At 38.5% G+C, this 20,317-nt stretch overlaps 3 protein-coding genes across 3 annotated transcripts; all 3 read left to right on the forward strand.

Annotated features, from left to right (window-relative positions):
• The first annotated feature begins 404 nt into the window (after nt 1-404).
• Nucleotides 405-3,539, forward strand: LOC100690930 (oocyte zinc finger protein XlCOF6.1). Its single transcript, XM_025909781.1, has 2 exons — nt 405-550; nt 1,476-3,539. Exons 1-2 carry the CDS (start codon nt 439-441, stop codon nt 2,645-2,647), a joined length of 1,284 nt encoding a protein of 427 aa, XP_025765566.1. The 5' UTR covers nt 405-438; the 3' UTR covers nt 2,648-3,539.
• A 441-nt stretch (nt 3,540-3,980) lies between these two features.
• LOC102077854 (zinc finger protein OZF) lies at nt 3,981-9,217 on the forward strand. Its single transcript, XM_005453666.4, has 2 exons — nt 3,981-4,341; nt 7,647-9,217. Exons 1-2 carry the CDS (start codon nt 4,221-4,223, stop codon nt 8,960-8,962), a joined length of 1,437 nt encoding a protein of 478 aa, XP_005453723.1. The 5' UTR covers nt 3,981-4,220; the 3' UTR covers nt 8,963-9,217.
• A 2,679-nt stretch (nt 9,218-11,896) lies between these two features.
• LOC102078572 (gastrula zinc finger protein XlCGF57.1) lies at nt 11,897-19,506 on the forward strand. Its single transcript, XM_013273402.3, has 2 exons — nt 11,897-12,181; nt 16,433-19,506. Exons 1-2 carry the CDS (start codon nt 12,061-12,063, stop codon nt 18,103-18,105), a joined length of 1,794 nt encoding a protein of 597 aa, XP_013128856.1. The 5' UTR covers nt 11,897-12,060; the 3' UTR covers nt 18,106-19,506.
• Nucleotides 19,507-20,317: the final 811 nt, after the last annotated feature.

A 20,317-nucleotide genomic window follows, 5' to 3' on the forward strand; every position in this document is an offset into this window, starting at 1 on the left:
AAAAGCAGGATGTTCATCGGCTCATCTCCCCAACACAAAGAGAAATGTGAATACACATAATGAAATCAATCTTTCAAGTCTAGAAGCTCTTTTACAGTGTTAATTCAGAATAAAGAGCTTTTCCTTTTCTCTTTTAATGAAAAGTGTTGCCGGACTTTTCAAAAAATAATCTAATTAAGATTATGAAAAACTGGATTTTTTTTTTTAAAGTGAATATATCAGTTTTTATTTGTATTTATTTATTTTGACAAGACAACTTTTGGTATTTTCCTCTGTTGTACAGTTTCAGTTCCTTGTTGCAGGATAACACAAAAACTGACTGAGCTACAATTACGCACGGTAACCACTGGGGCATTGCTCAGTACCAACAAACATGCCAAACTTCACCCTGAGAAACGGCCTAATTTGTACTAAAGAAGAGCAGAAAAAGCGGTCGGCATGAACGAAGCGGATGATCTTCGACAGCACAGCGATCAAAATCCTGAAGAAAAGCCGGAGATGCAACTGCTCGGAGCCCTAAAGCTGCAGGACGAAATAAACCGAAGCGCAGGTGAGAGAAATCACGGATGTTTGATTTTATGGAGCAAACTGCTGGCGTGATGCTAACCTGTTGTAGGGGTGGCTGAGATTTCCACAGCAACAAGTCTTACTGTCCTCTGTTAATCTGACTCGGTTCACAAATGTTCCAAAACGGAAACTGCAGCGCAGCACCCGGACGGTTTACGGCGCGCACACAGCAGGGTGATCTCAGTTCAACCTCACCGAACAAACAGCGTTTCCACCTTTAAGATGAAATGGCTGAATAAGCTGCTCCGTAACTCAAATGTAAAATATAAAAACTATAAATCAAGCACCAACATTCGCTTTATGGATTTGTGCCAGTATTTACAGGTGTGTGTGTGTGTGTGTGTGTGTACTGTATGAGTGTACCAACGCTGATATTGGTATTGGGTCAATAAAAGTGTGATAGCCTTGATACTTTGTTTCTATCTTATATGTTCAGTATAGCTCAAACATGCACTAAGAGGTGCAAATCTTTCAATTTTATTTATAGCCTATAGCAGATTTAAACAACACTAGCTGAACCAAAGTGCTTTAGCGACAGGCACATCTTGATTATTTTGGAGAAAAAAAAGCTGTGTTTTATTATGTTAACCAATGGTACTATCCAACACACTGCACTCCCCTAAATAAGCTGCATTATGTGTTACAAGTATCAGTATTGATATTAATATCGGCAATACTGACCCTGTATTTACTCGTTCTCGGAGCCATACCAAAATCTTTAGTATTGCACTACCACAATTACGCTGCACACTTTATGTGGCTGCTGAGCTGAAATGTTTGCCTTGATGACTATTTTTTCCCTCTTTCTTCAGCAGTTAAACAGAGAATACAGGGCTGTGTACATATATGTACACAGAATAGCTCTGAATGGAGAGCACAAATGTGCTTACTGTGTTTTATTCGTGCAGATGTCCAGCAGCTGATTAAAGAAGAGATGCCTCATGAATGGAGTCCCAGTGTGGAGCAGAAGGTCCCAGAGCACCACCGCATAAAGGAGGAACAGGAAAAACTCTGGGACAGTCAGGAGGGAAAGGCATTTATTTCTGTAAAAAGCGAAGATGAAGAAGAAAAACCTCAATTCTTAGAGCTTCACCAAAGCAAAACTAACAACAATAGCGAGGCAGAGCCTCCACCCAGCAGCTCAGATAAACAGATGAAAACAGAAACTGATGAAGACGACTGTGGAGGACCACAGCCTGCCAAGAACCCAGATTCAGACATTCATTCACCTCTTACAAAGGCTTCTGAGTCTTTTGAGAGTGAAGTCAGTACTGATGATGATAATGATGAAGATGAAGACTGGCAGACAACTTTATCAGATTCTGGAACTGAAACTGATGGTACTGACAATAGCTGGAAGCACACCAGGGCACCTGATTGTAAAAATCTAGTTAGCTGTTCTGAGTGTGGGAAACAGTTTAAGCAAAAGCAATCTCTTAACAGCCACATGACAATTCACACAGGAGAGAAACCATTTGGTTGTGATGAATGCAGTAAAAGATTTCGTAATCGGAGTGGTCTGACAGCTCATGTGAAAGTTCACACGGGAGTTAAACCGTTTAGTTGCAGTCTTTGTGGTAAAAAGTTCTACCAACAGGCAATTCTGAACGCACACAAGATAGTTCACACTAAAGAACAGCGATTTGGTTGCAGCACTTGTGGTAAAAGATTCAAACGTCAAGGTGATCTGACCGTGCACATGAGCGCGCACGCAGAAGTGAAACCATTTGGCTGTGGTCAGTGTGGCGTGAGATTCACACGACAGGGAAGTCTGCTGAGGCACACTGTGCTCCACACGGGAGAGAAACCATTTCATTGTGATATTTGTGATAAAAAATTTTACCGAAGGGCACACCTTATGAGACATGCACCCGCTTGCAGGAATGCTCACGCTGTTGTGTGCGACAAAACAAAGAAACCGTTTGCTTGTGATGAATGTGGGAAACGTTATAAGAGAAACACACACCTTAGGAGACACATGGTTGTCCACACAGGAGAAAAACCTTTTTCCTGTAGTGCCTGTCGTAAAACATTTTCACGACAGGAAAATCTGAAGAAGCACATGAAAGGCCACATATAACAAAAACTGCACGAAGACTAACTGTGTGGTTTGTGTTGGTAAGCGACACGCAGGAAAACAAACGATCAGTTTTTCCTGATTTGGAGAAAGAAATATGTTTTTGTAAAAGCTTTTTATAATGTTTAAAGGAGAAATGTGAGATATTTTTCTACCTTTCTATTAAAAAAATACCAGCTTTGTTTTGTCATATCTAAATAAGATTGTATTTTAATATTTTAATACTATAATACTTTCCAATGCCCTGGGTCAGACCAGAGGTTGTAATGGCAGAAATTAATTATTTGGATAGCTGTGCTTAAGGTGAGATCGGAACTATCAGTAATGTATTGATTTGTTGATTTGTTGACACAGATTCCAGTCATGGGATCCAGAATCCAGACAAGTTTACAGATTTTATGTAACGTGTTTTTGTTTTTTTCTGGATTTTTGGTCGATATTCTGTTTCTCTCCATTAAAATGAATATTGCCATAAAACTTTTGCATGGAACAATCAATGAGCTCATCACTGCTTCTGATGTTTCTGCTAGAGCAGTGGTCCAACTATGAATAATTATAGAAGATGTAGACTGGAAAATGTATTTGGAGTACACATTTTATAATTACAACATTACAACTGCACATAAGAACTTAAAGCTGGGGTCACTTTCTTGAACTGTATATAAATAAAATGAAGCCAACCAGCACGGCAAGAAAAGATTCATTTCCTGTGGTGTGAGGACCTTGCACTGCATTTTTTCCTTTTCATATTTTTGTTACTTTATTATTAAATTTCTTTATTTATGTTTTCAGTCGTTTAAAGCTGAGTTTAAAAAAAATGTCACTAATAACAGTGACATCTGGTGGACAACTAAAGGCAATACAACTTAAACATTGGCACGGCTTACTGTTTCAATCTCAGGTCATCAATAAAAGTTCTGAAAAGACTGCGTGTTCGTTTTTAATTTCTAATTAATTAATTATTTGTTGTTAACTTCAGTTAACAAGTTGTTGAGTCTTCAGTGTCGTCTCTGAATTAAATAGCTGGTAATAAAATGGTAAAAAGACATTATTAAATATGCAGACCCACACACCAACAATACTCCGCAAACACTTTCCAGTTTAAACTTCTTTAACACATTTAGACAAGTTTCTCTTAAAAACACACCGCTTGGCTGATGATGGGGTCCCAAACGTCTTATTTTTTTATTTTCTTAGTCTTGTCTAGTGTTATAAAAGTGTTTAAAAAAAGATTAAGTTTGATTTATCAGCTATTTCTGGGACTGTTTATTAACAGAAGCGTCAAACCGAAGAAAAGTCGCAGTGAAGGGCTGATGACGTGAAACGTCACTGGTCACGTGACAGTGGTTTTTAAAGAAAATCGATTCAGGACAGGCTTCGGTATCAAAGGTGTCCGTGCGGATGCCTGTGCTAATTTATGAGAACGTGCGCTCTGTTTGTGTCCGGCTCTGATAATACAGTCACGTGGAGAGGAATATAATCGGCATGTATTTGTGCGGTGTTCGGTTCTCCCGAGGCCCAGCTTCTCTCAGACGAACCTGCAGTTTATTCTGGAGACGAGACAAATGAAGACAGCATGAAAGAGGTGGATTATTATCGGGAGCAGGGCGGAGAAACTCTGGATTTAGAAGAAAAACCTGATATTAAAACCCTCGGAGTCCAACCGGAGCAGGACGCTAATGTAAACCAAACCTCTGGTAAGAATAATCAGATTTCATTGTGGTTAATCGCTGCATCGCGTTACGGCAAACGATTGCCCTCATCGGCGAAGTCAAATTTTCTTGCTCCACTATTGTCGACATTACGGTGCAGCTGAAACGGTGCAGAAACACAATGAAAACGGTCCTTTTTATATTATTTACAAAAACAACTTTACTTTAGACCAGTACAGGTTTAGACACATATAATACATTATAATTAATAATTTTACACTTCATAATAAAATATCAAACATGTTAATGCTGTCTGAAGAAAAGGTCACACAAAATTAAGATAAGATAAGATAAGATAAGACAAGATTAGATAAGACTTTATTGATCACAAGGCGGGGAAATTTTTGTGTTACCTCATCTCAGGTACAGATAGCAGAAGGAAAATACAAAAAATACAAATAAAATACAAACAAATATGAAATAAGTAAGATAATACACTATATACAACGGTAGCATACACAGTATGTGATTATGGATATGGTTGTGGAAATATGCAAGACATAAATTATGAGTGGATTTGAAGTTGTCCACACTTTTATTCACATTTACTGCCATATAATACTGCTATATATTACAGTAAAAACAAAATAAAGGCACAGCCAGCAAATAATCAGTCTAATGAGTTTAAATTACCACATTGTTATATTATTTTTGAACTGTAATTTCAGAAAATCCTTAATATGTGTCTGTAATTTTTAATTTAATTAAATTTTTTTTAAATGGTTAATGTTCAAGTTTAGCATGTGGTAACTGTAAAATGTAATATTTCATGATATAATTTTCCACAATCATTACTTCAGTTCTTTGAGAGGTGACACAAAGATTCTACTGGATTCCTTCTCAGGTACACCCCAGTCTACATATGGCAGGGCTCGCAAAATCGCTAGCCCGACGTCCCGGGGCTAGCGATTTTTCCAGTCGGGCTACCAAAATCTATCTCAGCCCTGCCCATCGGGCTATCATAGGAAGGAAAAATATGTGTCAGTGCTTTTGCATTTTCTTTCGCAAATGTAGCTGAGTAATATGTTATTGGCATCGATGAGCCTGCTTTCACTTTCACTTTGCGATCGCGCGAACGGTGTGTAGAGAGCGGCAGCACTGATTGGTGAGTGACGATTAATTGCGCACCAATTCCTCTGACATCGTCTTATCACTCATTAGCTTACTATTCAAACGTGACAAGTGAAATCTCCCACAGCAAGCTTAAACACGTGAGAGGTTGATTGCGCAGAGAATCGCTGACCGTTATGTAAGTACGTGTGTAAAAGCAGCAGGATTTACGCCGGTATTTTAGTTCTGCTGAGCCAAATAAGACAGGTCAGGGTGAAGAAGGGGCAGCCAATGAAAAGCCTACCACAAAACGGAAAAGTTATGACAAATCACACTGAGGCAAAAAGAAAGCTCAGCTTTTTTGGTTTCATGGACAAAAGAATTTATGTGGCTGGAATATGACGAGCTAAATAACATGATGTTCTGCCGGGTGTGTCGTGAGTTTCCCTCGATATCTGAGTCGACAAGCGGCTTTGTTACTGGGACCAGTAATTTTAAGAAAGCCCCATCAGAACCCATGAGAAATGCAAGAAATGCATTATTGCCCAGTCTGCAATATCTTTCCCAGAACAAACAGCAATTGCAAAAAAACATACTAAAAATAAACCAAGCACAAGAAGAAGTCCTGAAAAATCTTTCAAAAGCGTACTATGTTGCAAAGAGTGAACTACCATTGTCAAAATTTAGCAGTCTTTGCAAACTTCAAAAAGCAAATGGCCTAGATCTTGGTTCCACTTACCCCTTACCCTTGACTTCAGTGGAAATTTCAGATTCAGGATCTGACACAGACTGATTCATGTTCTACACAGTTCTTACAAGTTCATAGAAATTTCTGTTCAATTAGAAACAAGTATTCGAGTTGATGATTGTAATTTTTATACAGTTGTTGTGATTTGTATTTTAACAATTTTCTGATTAATTTTTGCTTCCGTTACAATATTATACTTTAATGTATAATATTGTAAAGGAAACAAAACATTAAAAAATTAATTTCTCTCTTTTTTATTCGGGCTACTTAAATTTATTTTGGGCTACCAAAAACTGAAGAGTGCCTGCCCGAAGGGCTACCAGAGATTTTGAAATTTTGCGAGCCCTGTATGGTAAATGGCGTCTCTGAAAACTGTACAGTGTTACATTGTCATAGTGTATGCTGTGGAAAAAGCATTTGCCCCCTTATTTTATTTTTGTATATTTGTCACATTTACAAGTTTCACATCAAAAACAAGGGAAAAAGATATCCAAACCTACCTGGCCCTGTGTGAAAAGTGTAAAAAAATTGGAATTAACTGATTAATCACATTTTTTGCAAAGCTGAGTTCAATTTCAATGGCCACACTGAGGCCTGATTATTGCCTGTTAAACCAAATCCCCTTACATCTAGCATAAAACTGGAGCTCAAGAGCACTTGAGCAGTGATCCAAAACACATCAGTACTGGACGTCCATCTCTGAATGGCTCAAAGAAGCAAAACAAAATGAAGCCTCTGCAGTGGTCTGGTCAAAGTCCAGGCTTAAATCTGACTAAGATGCTTTTGCCGAAAGTTGCACAACTAGTTTAGGGGAGAATTGTTTTTTCACATATAACAAATCAGGAAATTCACACACTTAGTATAGAAAGTACAACAACAACATCACTATTTGACAGCCTAGCTTGAATTTCTATCATAGCGATAACTTTACTAACCCATTTACATGAAACATAACAGGAACAACTACACAATAACAATAAGTTAGTGCTGCAAGAATCCAGCCTTTCTGAGACCACACAAACACTTTTTCTTTGGAGATTTGGTGATATTGATTGCCAGTCTGATACCTATCCATCCATCTATTCTTGGGAACGCCAAGACATTCCAAGGCAAGCCGAGAGATGTAATCTCTCCAGCGTGTCCTGGGCCTACTCTAGGGTCTCCACCTGAGAGAACATGTCAGGCACGCCTCACCTGACTCCTTTTGACGAATCATATTTTATTGTTTTTCATTCTGAGAATTCTGGACTGATCATGAGAGATGCTGTGCTGCTTCTGTATTTCCTTCAACAACTGTGGCATCAGGCCTATAAATAAGTTTTTCTGTAGGACCACTGTAAATGCATTACAAGGCTCTTTTCTCCATATTTTAAAATATATTAATATTTCTTATTTTGTCTTTTTTCTTTTTAGATAAATGGGACAGCTCTGTGCTGATGTAGAATTTATATAAACATCACATAATCTACCTACGTTTCATTGTTTCCTGCAGATGCCCCACAGCTGTTGGTTATTAAAAAAGAAGAAGTTTCTCCTGAATGGATCCAAACTCTGGAGCAGCAGTACCCAAACCTCCACATAAAGGAAGAGCAGGAGGAAACGTGGAGCACTCAGGAGGAAAAGCCAACTAATGGGCTCCTCGTCACTGGTGTTCCAATAAAGAGTGAAGATGATGATGATGATGATTTGAAACCTCAGTTGTCAGAGCTGCATCAAAGCCAAAGTTTTAAAAAAGAGGTTAAAGTTGAAGTTAAAAAAGAGGATGAGCCTCCAAATAGCAGCTCAGCTAATCACATAAAAACAGAAACAGGTGGAGCACCAGAAACGACCAGAAACTCAGATCCATGCAGGGATTCAGAGCTTAATACTGATAAACAAGCTTCAGCTGCTTTTGAGGCAGAAGTCAGTGTTGATGGCAACAACAGTGATGATGATGCTACTGATGATGATGATGAATGGGAGGAACCTTTGTCCAACTGTCGACCTAAAACTAAAGACAGAGACAGTAATTGGAAGGAGTCAGATTCAAATCCTGCTAAAACATCCTTCAGCTGCTCCGAGTGCGGTGAAAACTTTCTCTCCAAGCAGTCTCTTCAGAATCACATGACAAGTCATTCAGGAAGAACATCTTCCAGCCGTCTGCTTAATAAGAAATACTCCAGAGTGAAGCAGAAAGCAGATTCAAAAAAGAGCGTCGACAAAGCAGAGAAACGATACGTCTGCAATGACTGCGGACACAGATTCAGACATCGCTTTAATCTTAAAAGACACATGAGAGTCCACACAGGAGAGAATCCTTTTAGTTGTGACATTTTTGGTAGAAGATTTAAACAGCAGTGCAGTCTCAAAAGACACACCAGACGCCACAAAGGAGAGAAATCATTTAATTGTGATGTTTGTGATAAAAGATTTAATGTAAAGGATGATCTCAGGCAACACATGAACTGCCACACAGGAGAGAAACCGTTTGGCTGTCAGCTTTGTGGAAAAACCTACAGAGCTCAATGTGGGCTTAAGAGGCACATGATAGTCCACTCAGGAGAGAGACCGTTCCACTGTGATATTTGTGGTAAAACATTTAATGAAAAGAAGTCGCTTAGTAAACATGGAATAATTCACACAGGAGAGAAACCATTCGGTTGTGATGTTTGTGGTAAAAAATTTAGACATCAGTGTAACGTTAAAACACATATGAGAATCCACACAGGAGAGAAACCATTTGGTTGTGATAAGTGTGAACGGAAATTTAACCAAAGTGTGCTTCTTAAGAAACACATGAAAGTTCACACTGAGGAGAGTTCTTTATAAGGGGCAGGTTAGCTGGCTCGAGAAAACCAAAACTCCTGTTTGAAGGTGACGGGGTTTAGATATGTGAAAGTAACTGATATCAGGACATCAGTTATTGACCTTCTTTGTTAACCCAGGCTTGTTGCTTCAGGATCTCTGAGCGCTCACTGAAAAGGTGGTGTTTGACATGTCATTTCATCCTTCTTTCATATAAAATCAACCAATTGAGCACTGCCTGCCTGCTTAAATCAGAGACTTCAGGGGAACGGTATAAAATTAATATTCTTGTGAATAGGTAAGTTAATACACTGCTTAAAAAATAAGGGAGCACTTAAGTCACATATATACAATTAGGGCTGGGTATCGTCACTGATTTCTACAATCCTCGATTCGATTCGATTCGATTCAATTTTGAGTCAGACAGTGAGAAATATTATAATTCTGATCATTTATCAGTACTGACGCTTGTGAGACTTCATCAGAGGTGTAAGCCTCAGAGCAGATGCTTTTGTGTCAAAGTAACTGAGGATGAAACACAGAAAAACACAAAGGAGATTTTCCTGGCCTGGCTTTTTATAGCAGATAAAGTGAAGCAGAGCAAAGTTACAGAGGTTTTATTAGAGACACAGCTAAGTGTTTTGCAATTTGTCATAATTTTAAAAAGTTTAAATTTCTTCAATATTGAACGGCAGAAATGAGGCTTTCTTGTCGAAGGTCATTTTTGAACCCCCCCCCAAAAAACAACAACGGTCGACAGCGCTGTAAACAACAACAGACTGGTGCGTAATAAGCAAGCAAATAATGCAGAAAAGAGAGATTTGAGATGGGAAACTGTTCTTGAAGTACACTGAGAGAGAGAAAGAGCTGTGCAGGAAGTGTCATTTTATCGTGGTGGAAGCAAAACAGCAAAAGTAAGAGGGAACTCATGACTGTTTTTATCAAACAAAGCGTAGTTTTGATCTTTTTTTGCTGCTGGTTCAGTGAATTTTATTTCGAGAGTGACAAAACCTGCAGCTTCAGAATCTCTGAAATGTCGACTTTCAGCCCCGACGACGTGTCCATGTACGTGCCATCGAGTGAATGATCCGCGCTTTGTGTTTATGTCATTGTACGGAATCCGTTTACCTGCTCTCATTTACTGTTTTAGCTGTTTGGCGGTTGTTGAAATAGTTTAAAAACTGATTCAGGTTTTAATTTATCGATATCTCTTTATTGAAGCTAAAATTGATTTGAATCGGAAAATCAATTTTTGAAACCCACCCCTTATACAATGTGAAATTTGTTGACAAGAAAATGTAACAATTCTCAGTGAAAACCAAAATCATCAATCATGTTATGTAATGTGTCATAATGTGTAGCATGGACCTGTGTCTGTGACCACAGGACCCACTGAAGGATGATGCGATGATGCATAACAGCAGTCAGGGTCCTGTGGGACAAATAAAATGTATTATTTTATTATGGATTTCCATATTAAATACGAGATTTTGTATTCAATATAGAAATGCTTTTTAGAACTACTTTAAAAATGTGTTATGAATGTATAATTATTTCAGAGTCTACTCGTCGTCACTGGATAACAATATTAGTGTTGTGTTTTTATTGCCATGTGTGCACGTTTGTGCTTTTTATATGATTTTGGTGTTCATTAAATGTTGTTAAACAAATGCAAGCAAACCTACTAAGACTGTATTTTGTTTGTAATGATAGGTTGCGAGGGCTTTCATTCACTCTCTAAAATATCAATTTATTCCAGATTAAGCCTGCTGTAAATCCTGATCGACGAGAAATCAAACAGTCAGTACTTTTTTCATGCAAGCTGGTGACTTCAGAAACTTTGCATTCACAGGCTGATTATTAATGAATTCTAGGTAAATATGATGTTGTTTAGCACATAAATAAATAAAAACACACATCAAGAAAGTCATACATTTAAAAACAGATGAATCACTTTTGAAATCTGCCCATGGAGGCTGTAAAGTTAGAAGAGTTTCATCAAACAGCACTAGGCTGTACACTGGTACACAGAACACTTTGAGGGCCCTCTATAAGTGATCGCTTTATGTTAACTGTAACGTTTTCATCCCTATTTTGTGGAACTAAACAACAGTCAGTTGGCAGCTTCCTTAAAAGTGCGACCCAGGGTATCTTCCCTCTCCTCCTTTTCTCATTTTTCATTTCATCAGCCAACTTCAGCTTGTTTTATTAATCTGAAAATACTGCAGCATCAGTGCATGGCTGAATATGGTGGAAACTAAGCTCAGCAGTGAGAAACAGGTGGGTGTAAGATGTATTGTACTTTCTTCTGCTGTGATGACCCTCTCGTCAGGTTGTTTTGCAGTTCATGTGACCCTGGGCTGTAGCTGATGAAGGCCTGGCCTGCTGATGTCTCAGGGGCCAGTTGTAACCTGAGGTACATAAGGATCAGACTGGACAGACTCACTGTTCACTCATCTAAATGCACAACCACATAACTATTTCACCTATTTACTTGACTTTTCTTTCTCAAACCAGTCAGCTCTTAAAACACCTTTTTGTAAAGGTGGATCTACTTTTAACACTACCAAATAAATCATTTTTGTTTTTATTGTGTTTAACGTGGTTCATCTCTGATCATGAGCAGTGGTTAGTAACCCAAAGAATGACATTAAGGCATTTTGTCACCAGCAGCCGTTCACAAAAACACACACAAAAAAAGGGAGGGGGGAAGAATCCAGTTTGATGCACATAAAATAATGTTATTATTGTAAAAACTAGTTGATTCGTTAAGAGCTGATAACTTATCTCATCTGTGTGTGTGCATGTTTGGTTTAGTAGTTATTTTGTATTTTACATGAGGCTTACTGAAACTGCTGGTGTGTTTGTGAATTTATTATTGAATAAAGCTTGAGTTGGAAAAAAAGGAGACTAAGGGTGTCTGTGCAGATGCCTGTTCAAAAACGGCAGATACAAACAAATAATTTCATGAATGACTGAAGGGAGTGTGCCTCTGTTTGTGTCCGGCTCTGACAGGAGAGGAGTGTAAGCGGCATGTATTTGTGCGGTGATCGGATCTGCAAAGGCCCTGATCATCTCAAACGAGACTGCAGTTTATTTTGGAGAAGGGAAAAAATGACAGCATGAAGGAGGTGGATTATTATCAGGAGCAGAGCGGGGAAAGTCTGGATTTAGAAGAAAAAACAGATATTAAAACCCTCGGAGTCAGTCAAGAGCAGGACGCTAATGTAAGCCAAACCTCTGGTAAGAATAATCAGATTTAAGTGTGACTAAATGCTACGTCGTTTTTCAGCTGTGATGAAGCAAACCACTGCTCTCTTCTACAAAGTCAAATTTCGTTGCTCCTCTACTGTCGAAATTACGGTGCAGGTGATACGGAAAGCAGTCCTGATTTTATTTCCCAAAATAACGTTTTACTATGCAGTCCACTACGGGATTTGACACATTATACATTAAAACAAATTATTATACTTATCATAATAAAATAGAAAACCATTTGTCGAAGAATTCCTTCAGAGGTCCCACAAAATTATGAGTGGAGTTGATGTTGTCCCCAACTTTATCCCCAGTTTCTGTCATATAATACATATTACAGTAAAAACATAAATAAATCCAATAAAGGCAAACCGTATCAATAATCAGTGCAATTAATTTAGATTGTGAAATTATGTTATTAGTTTTGAACTGTCGTTACAGAACATCTTTAATACACTGAATGTTTTTTTTTATTTTTATGGATCAGGAATCCCTATTCCCATGACATTGTTGCATCACCTCTTACACAAATCCTGTAATTACAGTTTAAAAATGCATTTACATATACAATACATATGAAAATGTCATTTTTTCCTAAGCTGTACAGTTTCATGAGACGGCAATCACAACAGGTAGAGTTGGGGTCAAGCTCAACAGCAATCCAGTGAAACTTTTGCATCACTTCGAACATTATCCTAAGCAGAGTCCAGGTGTACCTGAGTGGGAATCTGTGGGATTTCTGTGCTACCTCTCAGACAACTGCAGTATTGATTGTGGAAAACTATATCATAGAATAATAAATCACATTGGATGTAAATATGATCAACCTATCTCTAATAATCGGCTATGTACCACAGGCCTTCAAGGTGGCTGTAGTTAAACCTTTACTCAAAAAGCCATCTCTAGACCCAGCTGTCTTAGCTAATTATAGGCCAATCTCCAACCTTCCTTTCATATCAAAAATCCTTGAAAGAGTAGTTGTCAAACAGCTAACTGATCATCTGCAGAGGAATGGCTTATTTGAAGCGTTTCAGTCAGGTTTCAGAGCTCAGCACAGCACAGAAACAGCTTTAGTGAAGGTTACAAATGATCTTCTTATGGCCTCTGACAGTGGACTCATCTCTGTGCTTGTCCTGCTAGACCTCAGTGCTGCATTCGATACTGTTGACCATAATATCCTATTAGAGCGATTAGAACATGCTGTAGGTATTACAGGTACTGCACTGCAGTGGTTTGTATCATATCTATCTAATAGACTCCAATTTGTACATGTAAATGGAGAGTCCTCTTCAGACACTAAGGTCAATTATGGTGTTCCACAGGGTTCAGTGCTAGGACCAATTCTATTTACATTATACATGCTTCCCCTAGGCAACATCATTAGAAGACATAGCATAAATTTTCACTGCTATGCAGATGACACGCAGCTCTATCTATCCATGAAGCCAGGTAACACACACCAATTAGTTAAACTGCAGGAATGTCTTAAAGACATAAAGACCTGGATGGCCGCTAACTTTCTGCTTCTTAATTCAGATAAAACTGAGGTTATTGTACTCGGCCCTGAAAATCTTAGAACTATGGTATCTAAGCAGATTCTTACTCTGGATGGCATTACCTTGGCCTCCAGTAACACTGTGAGAAACCTTGGAGTCATTTTTGACCAGGACATGTCCTTCAATGCACATATTAAACAAATATGTAAGACTGCTTTCTTCCATTTGCGCAACATCTCTAAAATTAGAAATATCCTGTCTCAGAGTGATGCTGAAAAACTAGTTCATGCATTTATTACTTCCAGGCTGGACTACTGTAATTCACTATTATCAGGATGTCCTAAAAACTCGCTGAAAAGCCTTCAGCTAATCCAAAATGCTGCAGCAAGAGTACTGACAGGGACTAGAAAGAGAGAGCATATTTCTCCTGTTTTGGCTTCCCTTCATTGGCTTCCTGTTAAATCCAGAATTGAATTCAAAATCCTGCTCCTCACATACAAGGTCTTAAATAATCAGGCCCCATCTTATCTTAATGACCTTGTAGTACCATATCACCCTATTAGAGCACTTCGCTCTTGCACTGCAGGCCTACTTGTTGTTCCTAGAGTATTTAAAAGTAGAATGGGAGGCAGAGCCTTCAGTTTTCAGGCCCCTCTTCTGTGGAACCAACTTCCAGTTTGGATTCGGGAGACAGACACTATCTCTACTTTCAAGATTAGGCTTAAAACTTTCCTTTTTGCTAAAGCATATAGTTAGGGCTGGACCAGGTGACCCTGAATCCTCCCTTAGTTATGCTGCAATAGACGTAGGCTGCCGGGGATTCCCATGATGCATTGAGTTTTTCCCTTCCAGTCACCTTTCTCACTCACTATGTGCTAATAGACCTCTCTGCATCGAATCATATCTGTTATTAATCTCTGTCTCTCTTCCACAGCATGTCTTTCATCCTGTTTTCCTTCTTTCACCCCAACCGGTCGCAGCAGATGGCCGCCCCTCCCTGAGCCTGGTTCTGCCGGAGGTTTCTTCCTGTTAAAAGGGAGTTTTTCCTTCCCACTGTCGCCAAAGTGCTTGCTCATAGGGGGTCATATGATTGTTGGGTTTTTCTCTGTATTTATTATTGTGCTATCTACTGTACAATATAAAGCGCCTTGAGGCGACTTTTGTTGTGATTTGGCGCTATATAAATAAAATTGAATTGAATTGAATATCTTAAACTGTAGGCTACATTACTATGACTAGACAGCTACAATGGACTGACACCAGTGTGAGAGCAAAGTGCTCTAATGGGGTGATGTGGTATTATAAGGTCATTAAGAAAAGATGGGGCCTGATTATTTAAGATCTTGTATGTGAGAAGCAGGATTTTGAATTCACTTCTGGATTTAACAGGAAGCCAATGAAGGGAAGAAAATACAGGAGAAATCTGCTTTCTCTTTTTAGTCCCTGTCAGGACTCTTGCTGCAGCATTTTGGATTAACTGAAGACTTTTCAGGGAGTTTTTAGGACATCCTGATAATAATGAATTACAGTAGTCCAGCCTTTAAGTAATAAATGCATATCATATCCTGGTCAAAAACAACTCCAAGATTCCTCACAGTGTTCCTGAAGGCCAAGGTATCATCGGGTTACATACAATTTCTTAGATTTTTGGGTTGAGTACAATAACTTCAGTTTTATCTAATTCTACAACAGAGCCTTATGTCTTTAAGACATTCCTGCAGTTTAACTAATTGGTGTGTGTTGTCTGGCTTGATGGACAGATAAAGTTTAGTGTCATCATCTGCATGGAGGTGAAAATGTATGGTATACCTTGTATTAATACTGCCTAAAGGAAGCATGTATAATGTAAAACCTGGTTCCCTTAGGCAAAATTATCACTTAGGCAAAAATTGTAGAACTCCCTAATTAACCTTAGTGTGTGAAGAGGACTCTCCATTTACATGAACAAATTGGTTTCTGTTAGACTGAAAACGCCAGTACCTGTAATACCTACAGCATGATCTCATCGTTGTAATAAAATATTATAGTTGACCGTATTGTACGCTGCACTGAGATCTACCAGGACAAGCACAGAGATGAGTCCACTGAGGCCATAAGAAGATCATTTTTAACCTTCACTAAAGCTGTTTCAGTGCTGTGATGGGCTCTGAAACCTGACTGAAACTCTTCAAATAAACCATTCCTCTGCAGATGATCAGGTTTTTTAGATAAAAAGAAAGTTGGACACTGGCCTGTAATTAGATAAGATAGGTGGATCAAGTAAGGGCTTTTTAAGGGCTTTTTAAGAAATGATTTAATTACTGCTAACTTAAAGTTCCATTAATAGAGATAGACTGATTGACTGATTGATCATATTTAAGATCGAAGCAATAATTAGTGGTAGGACTTCTTTAAGCAGTCTTGTAGGAATGAAATGAGATAAACATGTTGGTGACTTGGAGGAAGTCAGAATCCCAGCTCTTGGAAGTGACATGAAACTAAAATATGGCAGATTATATTAAGTGTGAATCTAATATTAATGGTGATAAATGGTGATTTCATTAATTGTATAAATAACTAAATGTGCAAACCTGCTGCATTAGAGAGAGAGTGTTGTGTTGCTTCTGGATTTCTTTAAACAACTGTGGGATAAGATCTATTAATGTATATAATACATTAATAGATCTTGCACTATATATATATAATATATATATAGTGCACATGTAAGCACATAGTGTACCCACATGTCTCATTGTTTCTGCAGATGCCCCACAGCTGTTGGTAATTAAAGAAGAAGTTTCTCCTGAATGGAGCCAAACTCTGGAGCAGCAGTACCCAAACCTCCACATAAAGGAAGAGCAGGAGGAAACGTGGAGTACTCAGGAGGAAAAGCCACCTAATGGGCTCCTCGTCACTGGTGTTCCTGTGAAGAGTGAAGGTGATGATGATGGTGATTTGGAACCTCAGTTGTCAGAGCTACATCAAAGCCAAATTGAAGTTAAAAAAGAGGATGAGCCTCCGATCAGCAGCTCAGCTAATCACATAAAAACAGAAACAGGTGGAGCACCAGAAACAACCTCAGATCCACACAGTGATTCAGAGCCTAATACTGAAGGAAAAGCTTCAGATGCTTTTGAGGCAGATGTTAGTATTGACAGTGATGATGATGATGATAATACTGATGATGACGATGAATGGGAGGAATCTATGTCTGATTCTTTACCTGAAACTAAAGACAGTGACAATGCAAAGGAGTTGGGTGCAAATCCTGCTAAAAAATCCTTCAGCTGCTCTGAGTGCGGTGAAAACCTTCTCTCCAAGCAGTCTCTTCAGAGTCACATGACAAGTCATTCAGGAAAAACACCTTCCAGCCGTCTGCTTAGTAAGAAATGCTCCAGAGTGAAGCAGAAAGCAGATTCAAAGACAAGTGTTGACAAAGGAGAGAAACCATATGTTTGCAGTGACTGTGGACACAGATTCAGACATCGCTTTAATCTTAAAAGACACATGAGAGTCCACACAGGAGAGAATCCTTTTAGTTGTGACATTTGTGGTAGAAGATTTAAACAGCAGTGCAGTCTCAAAAGACACACCAGACGCCACAAAGGAGAGAAATCATTTAATTGTGAAGTTTGTGGTAAGAGATTTAATGTAAGGGATGATCTCAGGCAACACATGAAGTGCCACACAGGAGAGAAACCGTTTGGCTGTCAGCTTTGTGGAAAAATGTATAGAGATCAGTGTGGGCTTAAGAGGCACATGATAGTCCACTCAGGAGAGAGACCGTTCCACTGTGATATTTGTGGTAAAACATTTAATGAAAAGAAGTCGCTTAGTAAGCATGCAATAATTCACACAGAAGAGAAACCATTCAGTTGTTATGTTTGTGGTAAAAGATTTAGACATCAGTGTAACGTTAAAACACATATGAGAGTTCACACAGGAGAGCGACCATTTAATTGTGATGTGTGTGGTAAAAATTTTAACCAACAGACAATTCTTAAAAAGCACCAAACAGTCCACACTGAAGATAAACAATCTAGTCCAAAAAGATGCGAACATAAGCTTATTAAAGCGCGAACAGAAGAGAAGCCATTTGGTTGCGATGTTTGTGGTAAAAGATTTGGACAAAAGTGTAATCTTAAATCACACATGAGAGTCCACACAGGAGAGAAACCTTTTACGTGTGGTGACTGTGGTAAAAGGTTTAGTCATAAGTGTCAACTTAAAGCACACATGAGAATACACACAGGAGAGAAACCATTTTGTTGTGACAGTTGTGGCAGAAAATTTAGACATCAGTCTAGTCTTAATACTCACATGAGAGTTCACACGGGAGAGAGACCATTTGGTTGTGATATGTGTGAACGAAAATTTAGCCAAAAGGTACTCCTCCAGAGACACATCAAAGCTCACAATGAAGCGAGTCTTGTATGAGGAGAAGGTTAGCTGCAGCAATACTGGATAAAACAAAGAATTGTACCACTTAGGAGATTCAACAAAGCCAGGCTTACTTTGTGTTAGCTGGATTGACAAAGACAGAAATAAAGGTATAGTTATTGACTTTCTTTGTTAACCCAGGCTCACACAAAAGAGGGTGTCAATTGATTCAACTTTTGTACAAAATAAAATGATCACAGCTCTATTCAATCAGAGACATTGTATCAGAGAAATTATCATTTCATTCACCACATTTCACCACATAAAGTCAATATCGGCAATTTGTATATTGAAAATTTGCTGATAAATGTGTTGTTAACGCTTGTTGATAAATCATTTGGTGTTTGTTTGGTCAGAGGAACAAAATGTTCCTGAAAAAAATCTAATAATGATCAGAGATGGACACATCTAGAGTATTTGTTTGGGTGTGTTTGCATGGGTGTGTCCATTGATTAACTGTTTTCTGTCAGAGTTTCTGGTGTACTCACTGTGAATATTGAAACCATCTGAAATAATAATACTGTCAGATTTTGTTGTAATTTTTGGAAAAAGAAGTTCACCAATTTCCTCCAGCAAGCCATGTCTCAGTTTCAAGGGATGATATATAGTGAGGAGGATAGCAGCAGATCTAGAATTAATTACTGATCTTAGATATTCAAAACTTGGATAACTGTCAAATGATGCATATTTACAATTTAAAAACACTACAGTAATCCCACTGCTGTTAATATGAGTGCAATGTTCCAAACTATAGTTAGTTGGTGATGTTTCAGTGAGCTCTGTGCTATCAGTGTTAACGAGGTTTAAGTAAGTGATACATGACGTCCCACAGGTTCAGGTCTGGGGAATCAACCATGAGAGATAAGAGGAGAGCAATGGTCTGTGGTCAATGCCTGCTAAACCACTGCCCTCATGGGAGCTTGTTTCCTCTGTTTGTTTAATGGTTATTTAATGGTTTCTGCTTCCTAACTGGACGGATTGATATGATTGAGTCATTTAGGAAAAACATTTTCCAGCTGTCTGCTTTATAAGAATTGTGGCAGAGTAAAGCAGAAAGCAGATTCAAAGAAGAGCACTGACAAAAGAGAGAAACGATACGTGTGCTGGGACTATGGACACAGATTCAGACATCACTTTAATCACAGAAGACAGTAGAAGTCGTGGACACAGACAGCTTGAGCAACCAAGGCTGTGTCCGCTTTTTTAAAATTTCTTTGAAGTCCCCCTGTAGGGACATGCATTTTTGGTGCATTGTAGATGAAAAATGTATGGTTCTATGCAATGTTCCCTCTAATTTTCCATGTGTCTGAGCGAACACACAAACTCCCTGAGCGATCCCTTGGACCACTGTGAGCGACATCAGACGTGTGCACTGTGGTCACGCCAGCATCTAATCCATCCAAGTTACATGGTTTATTAAAATAATCAAATTACAGCATTTACATTTATGTTAGACTACTTTTAATTAACTGCTTTAGCCCACTTACAATGAAAATTTAAAAAATCCTGTTCATGACCTGTGTAGTATGTTAACACTATTGGAAGTAAAAATAACTTTAACTCCAATTTTGAAAACAAACTTTCTTTCTTTCTTTTTTTTTTTTTTTTTCCATAAAGCTCTGACTTGTATTATGAGTCTGAGTCTGTGGTCTGGGAGAGAGTCCTGTAACTCTGTCTGCCAAATACAGTATATAATGACCAATGCTGGGCAATTAATTATATAGTTACTACTTCAAAAAAGTAACTCAGTTTGGCAAACAACAAAGTTTTTTGCAGCTATTTTTTTTTTAATGCAGCCAAGGCGTTTTTTAAATAAACATTTCAAACTATTTACAGAACAATCAGCTGTTCTGCATCAAATCTGATGCCACACAAATTATTTGTGCCACTCCAAAAAATAATTTGTCCACTATGAGATAAAGGAGAACAACAGCTTGATACCTGCAGGCCTGACAACAGGAGATGTATCACTCCTGTAACACCTGTAACATTCAGCAGCCGCCTCATTGTTCTGACACACCAACAAAACTATTGACTACACTACACACTAACTACACACTAACTACACAAGATTTGCGCTAAACGTCTCAAATCTCTCACATCTCAGAACACCGCCGTCACTCCTAAAACTTCCCCCCGTTTCTTAACAACTAGATGCCACGTTGCCATATCATTTTTTGATTGGTCGACACGGTACTTTTTTCGACCA

This window comes from Oreochromis niloticus, linkage group LG8 (genome assembly GCF_001858045.2).
Source record: "Oreochromis niloticus isolate F11D_XX linkage group LG8, O_niloticus_UMD_NMBU, whole genome shotgun sequence".
Classification (NCBI taxonomy): domain Eukaryota; kingdom Metazoa; phylum Chordata; class Actinopteri; order Cichliformes; family Cichlidae; genus Oreochromis; species Oreochromis niloticus.

Coding starts and splice junctions, on each gene's coding strand:
- LOC100690930 (XM_025909781.1), top strand. CDS start 439: ATGAACGAAGCGGATGATCTTCGACAGCACAGCGATCAAAATCCTGAA. Junction 551..1,475: donor CGAAATAAACCGAAGCGCAG/GTGAGAGAAATC, acceptor TTATTCGTGCAG/ATGTCCAGCAGCTGATTAAA.
- LOC102077854 (XM_005453666.4), top strand. CDS start 4,221: ATGAAAGAGGTGGATTATTATCGGGAGCAGGGCGGAGAAACTCTGGAT. Junction 4,342..7,646: donor TAATGTAAACCAAACCTCTG/GTAAGAATAATC, acceptor TGTTTCCTGCAG/ATGCCCCACAGCTGTTGGTT.
- LOC102078572 (XM_013273402.3), top strand. CDS start 12,061: ATGAAGGAGGTGGATTATTATCAGGAGCAGAGCGGGGAAAGTCTGGAT. Junction 12,182..16,432: donor TAATGTAAGCCAAACCTCTG/GTAAGAATAATC, acceptor TTGTTTCTGCAG/ATGCCCCACAGCTGTTGGTA.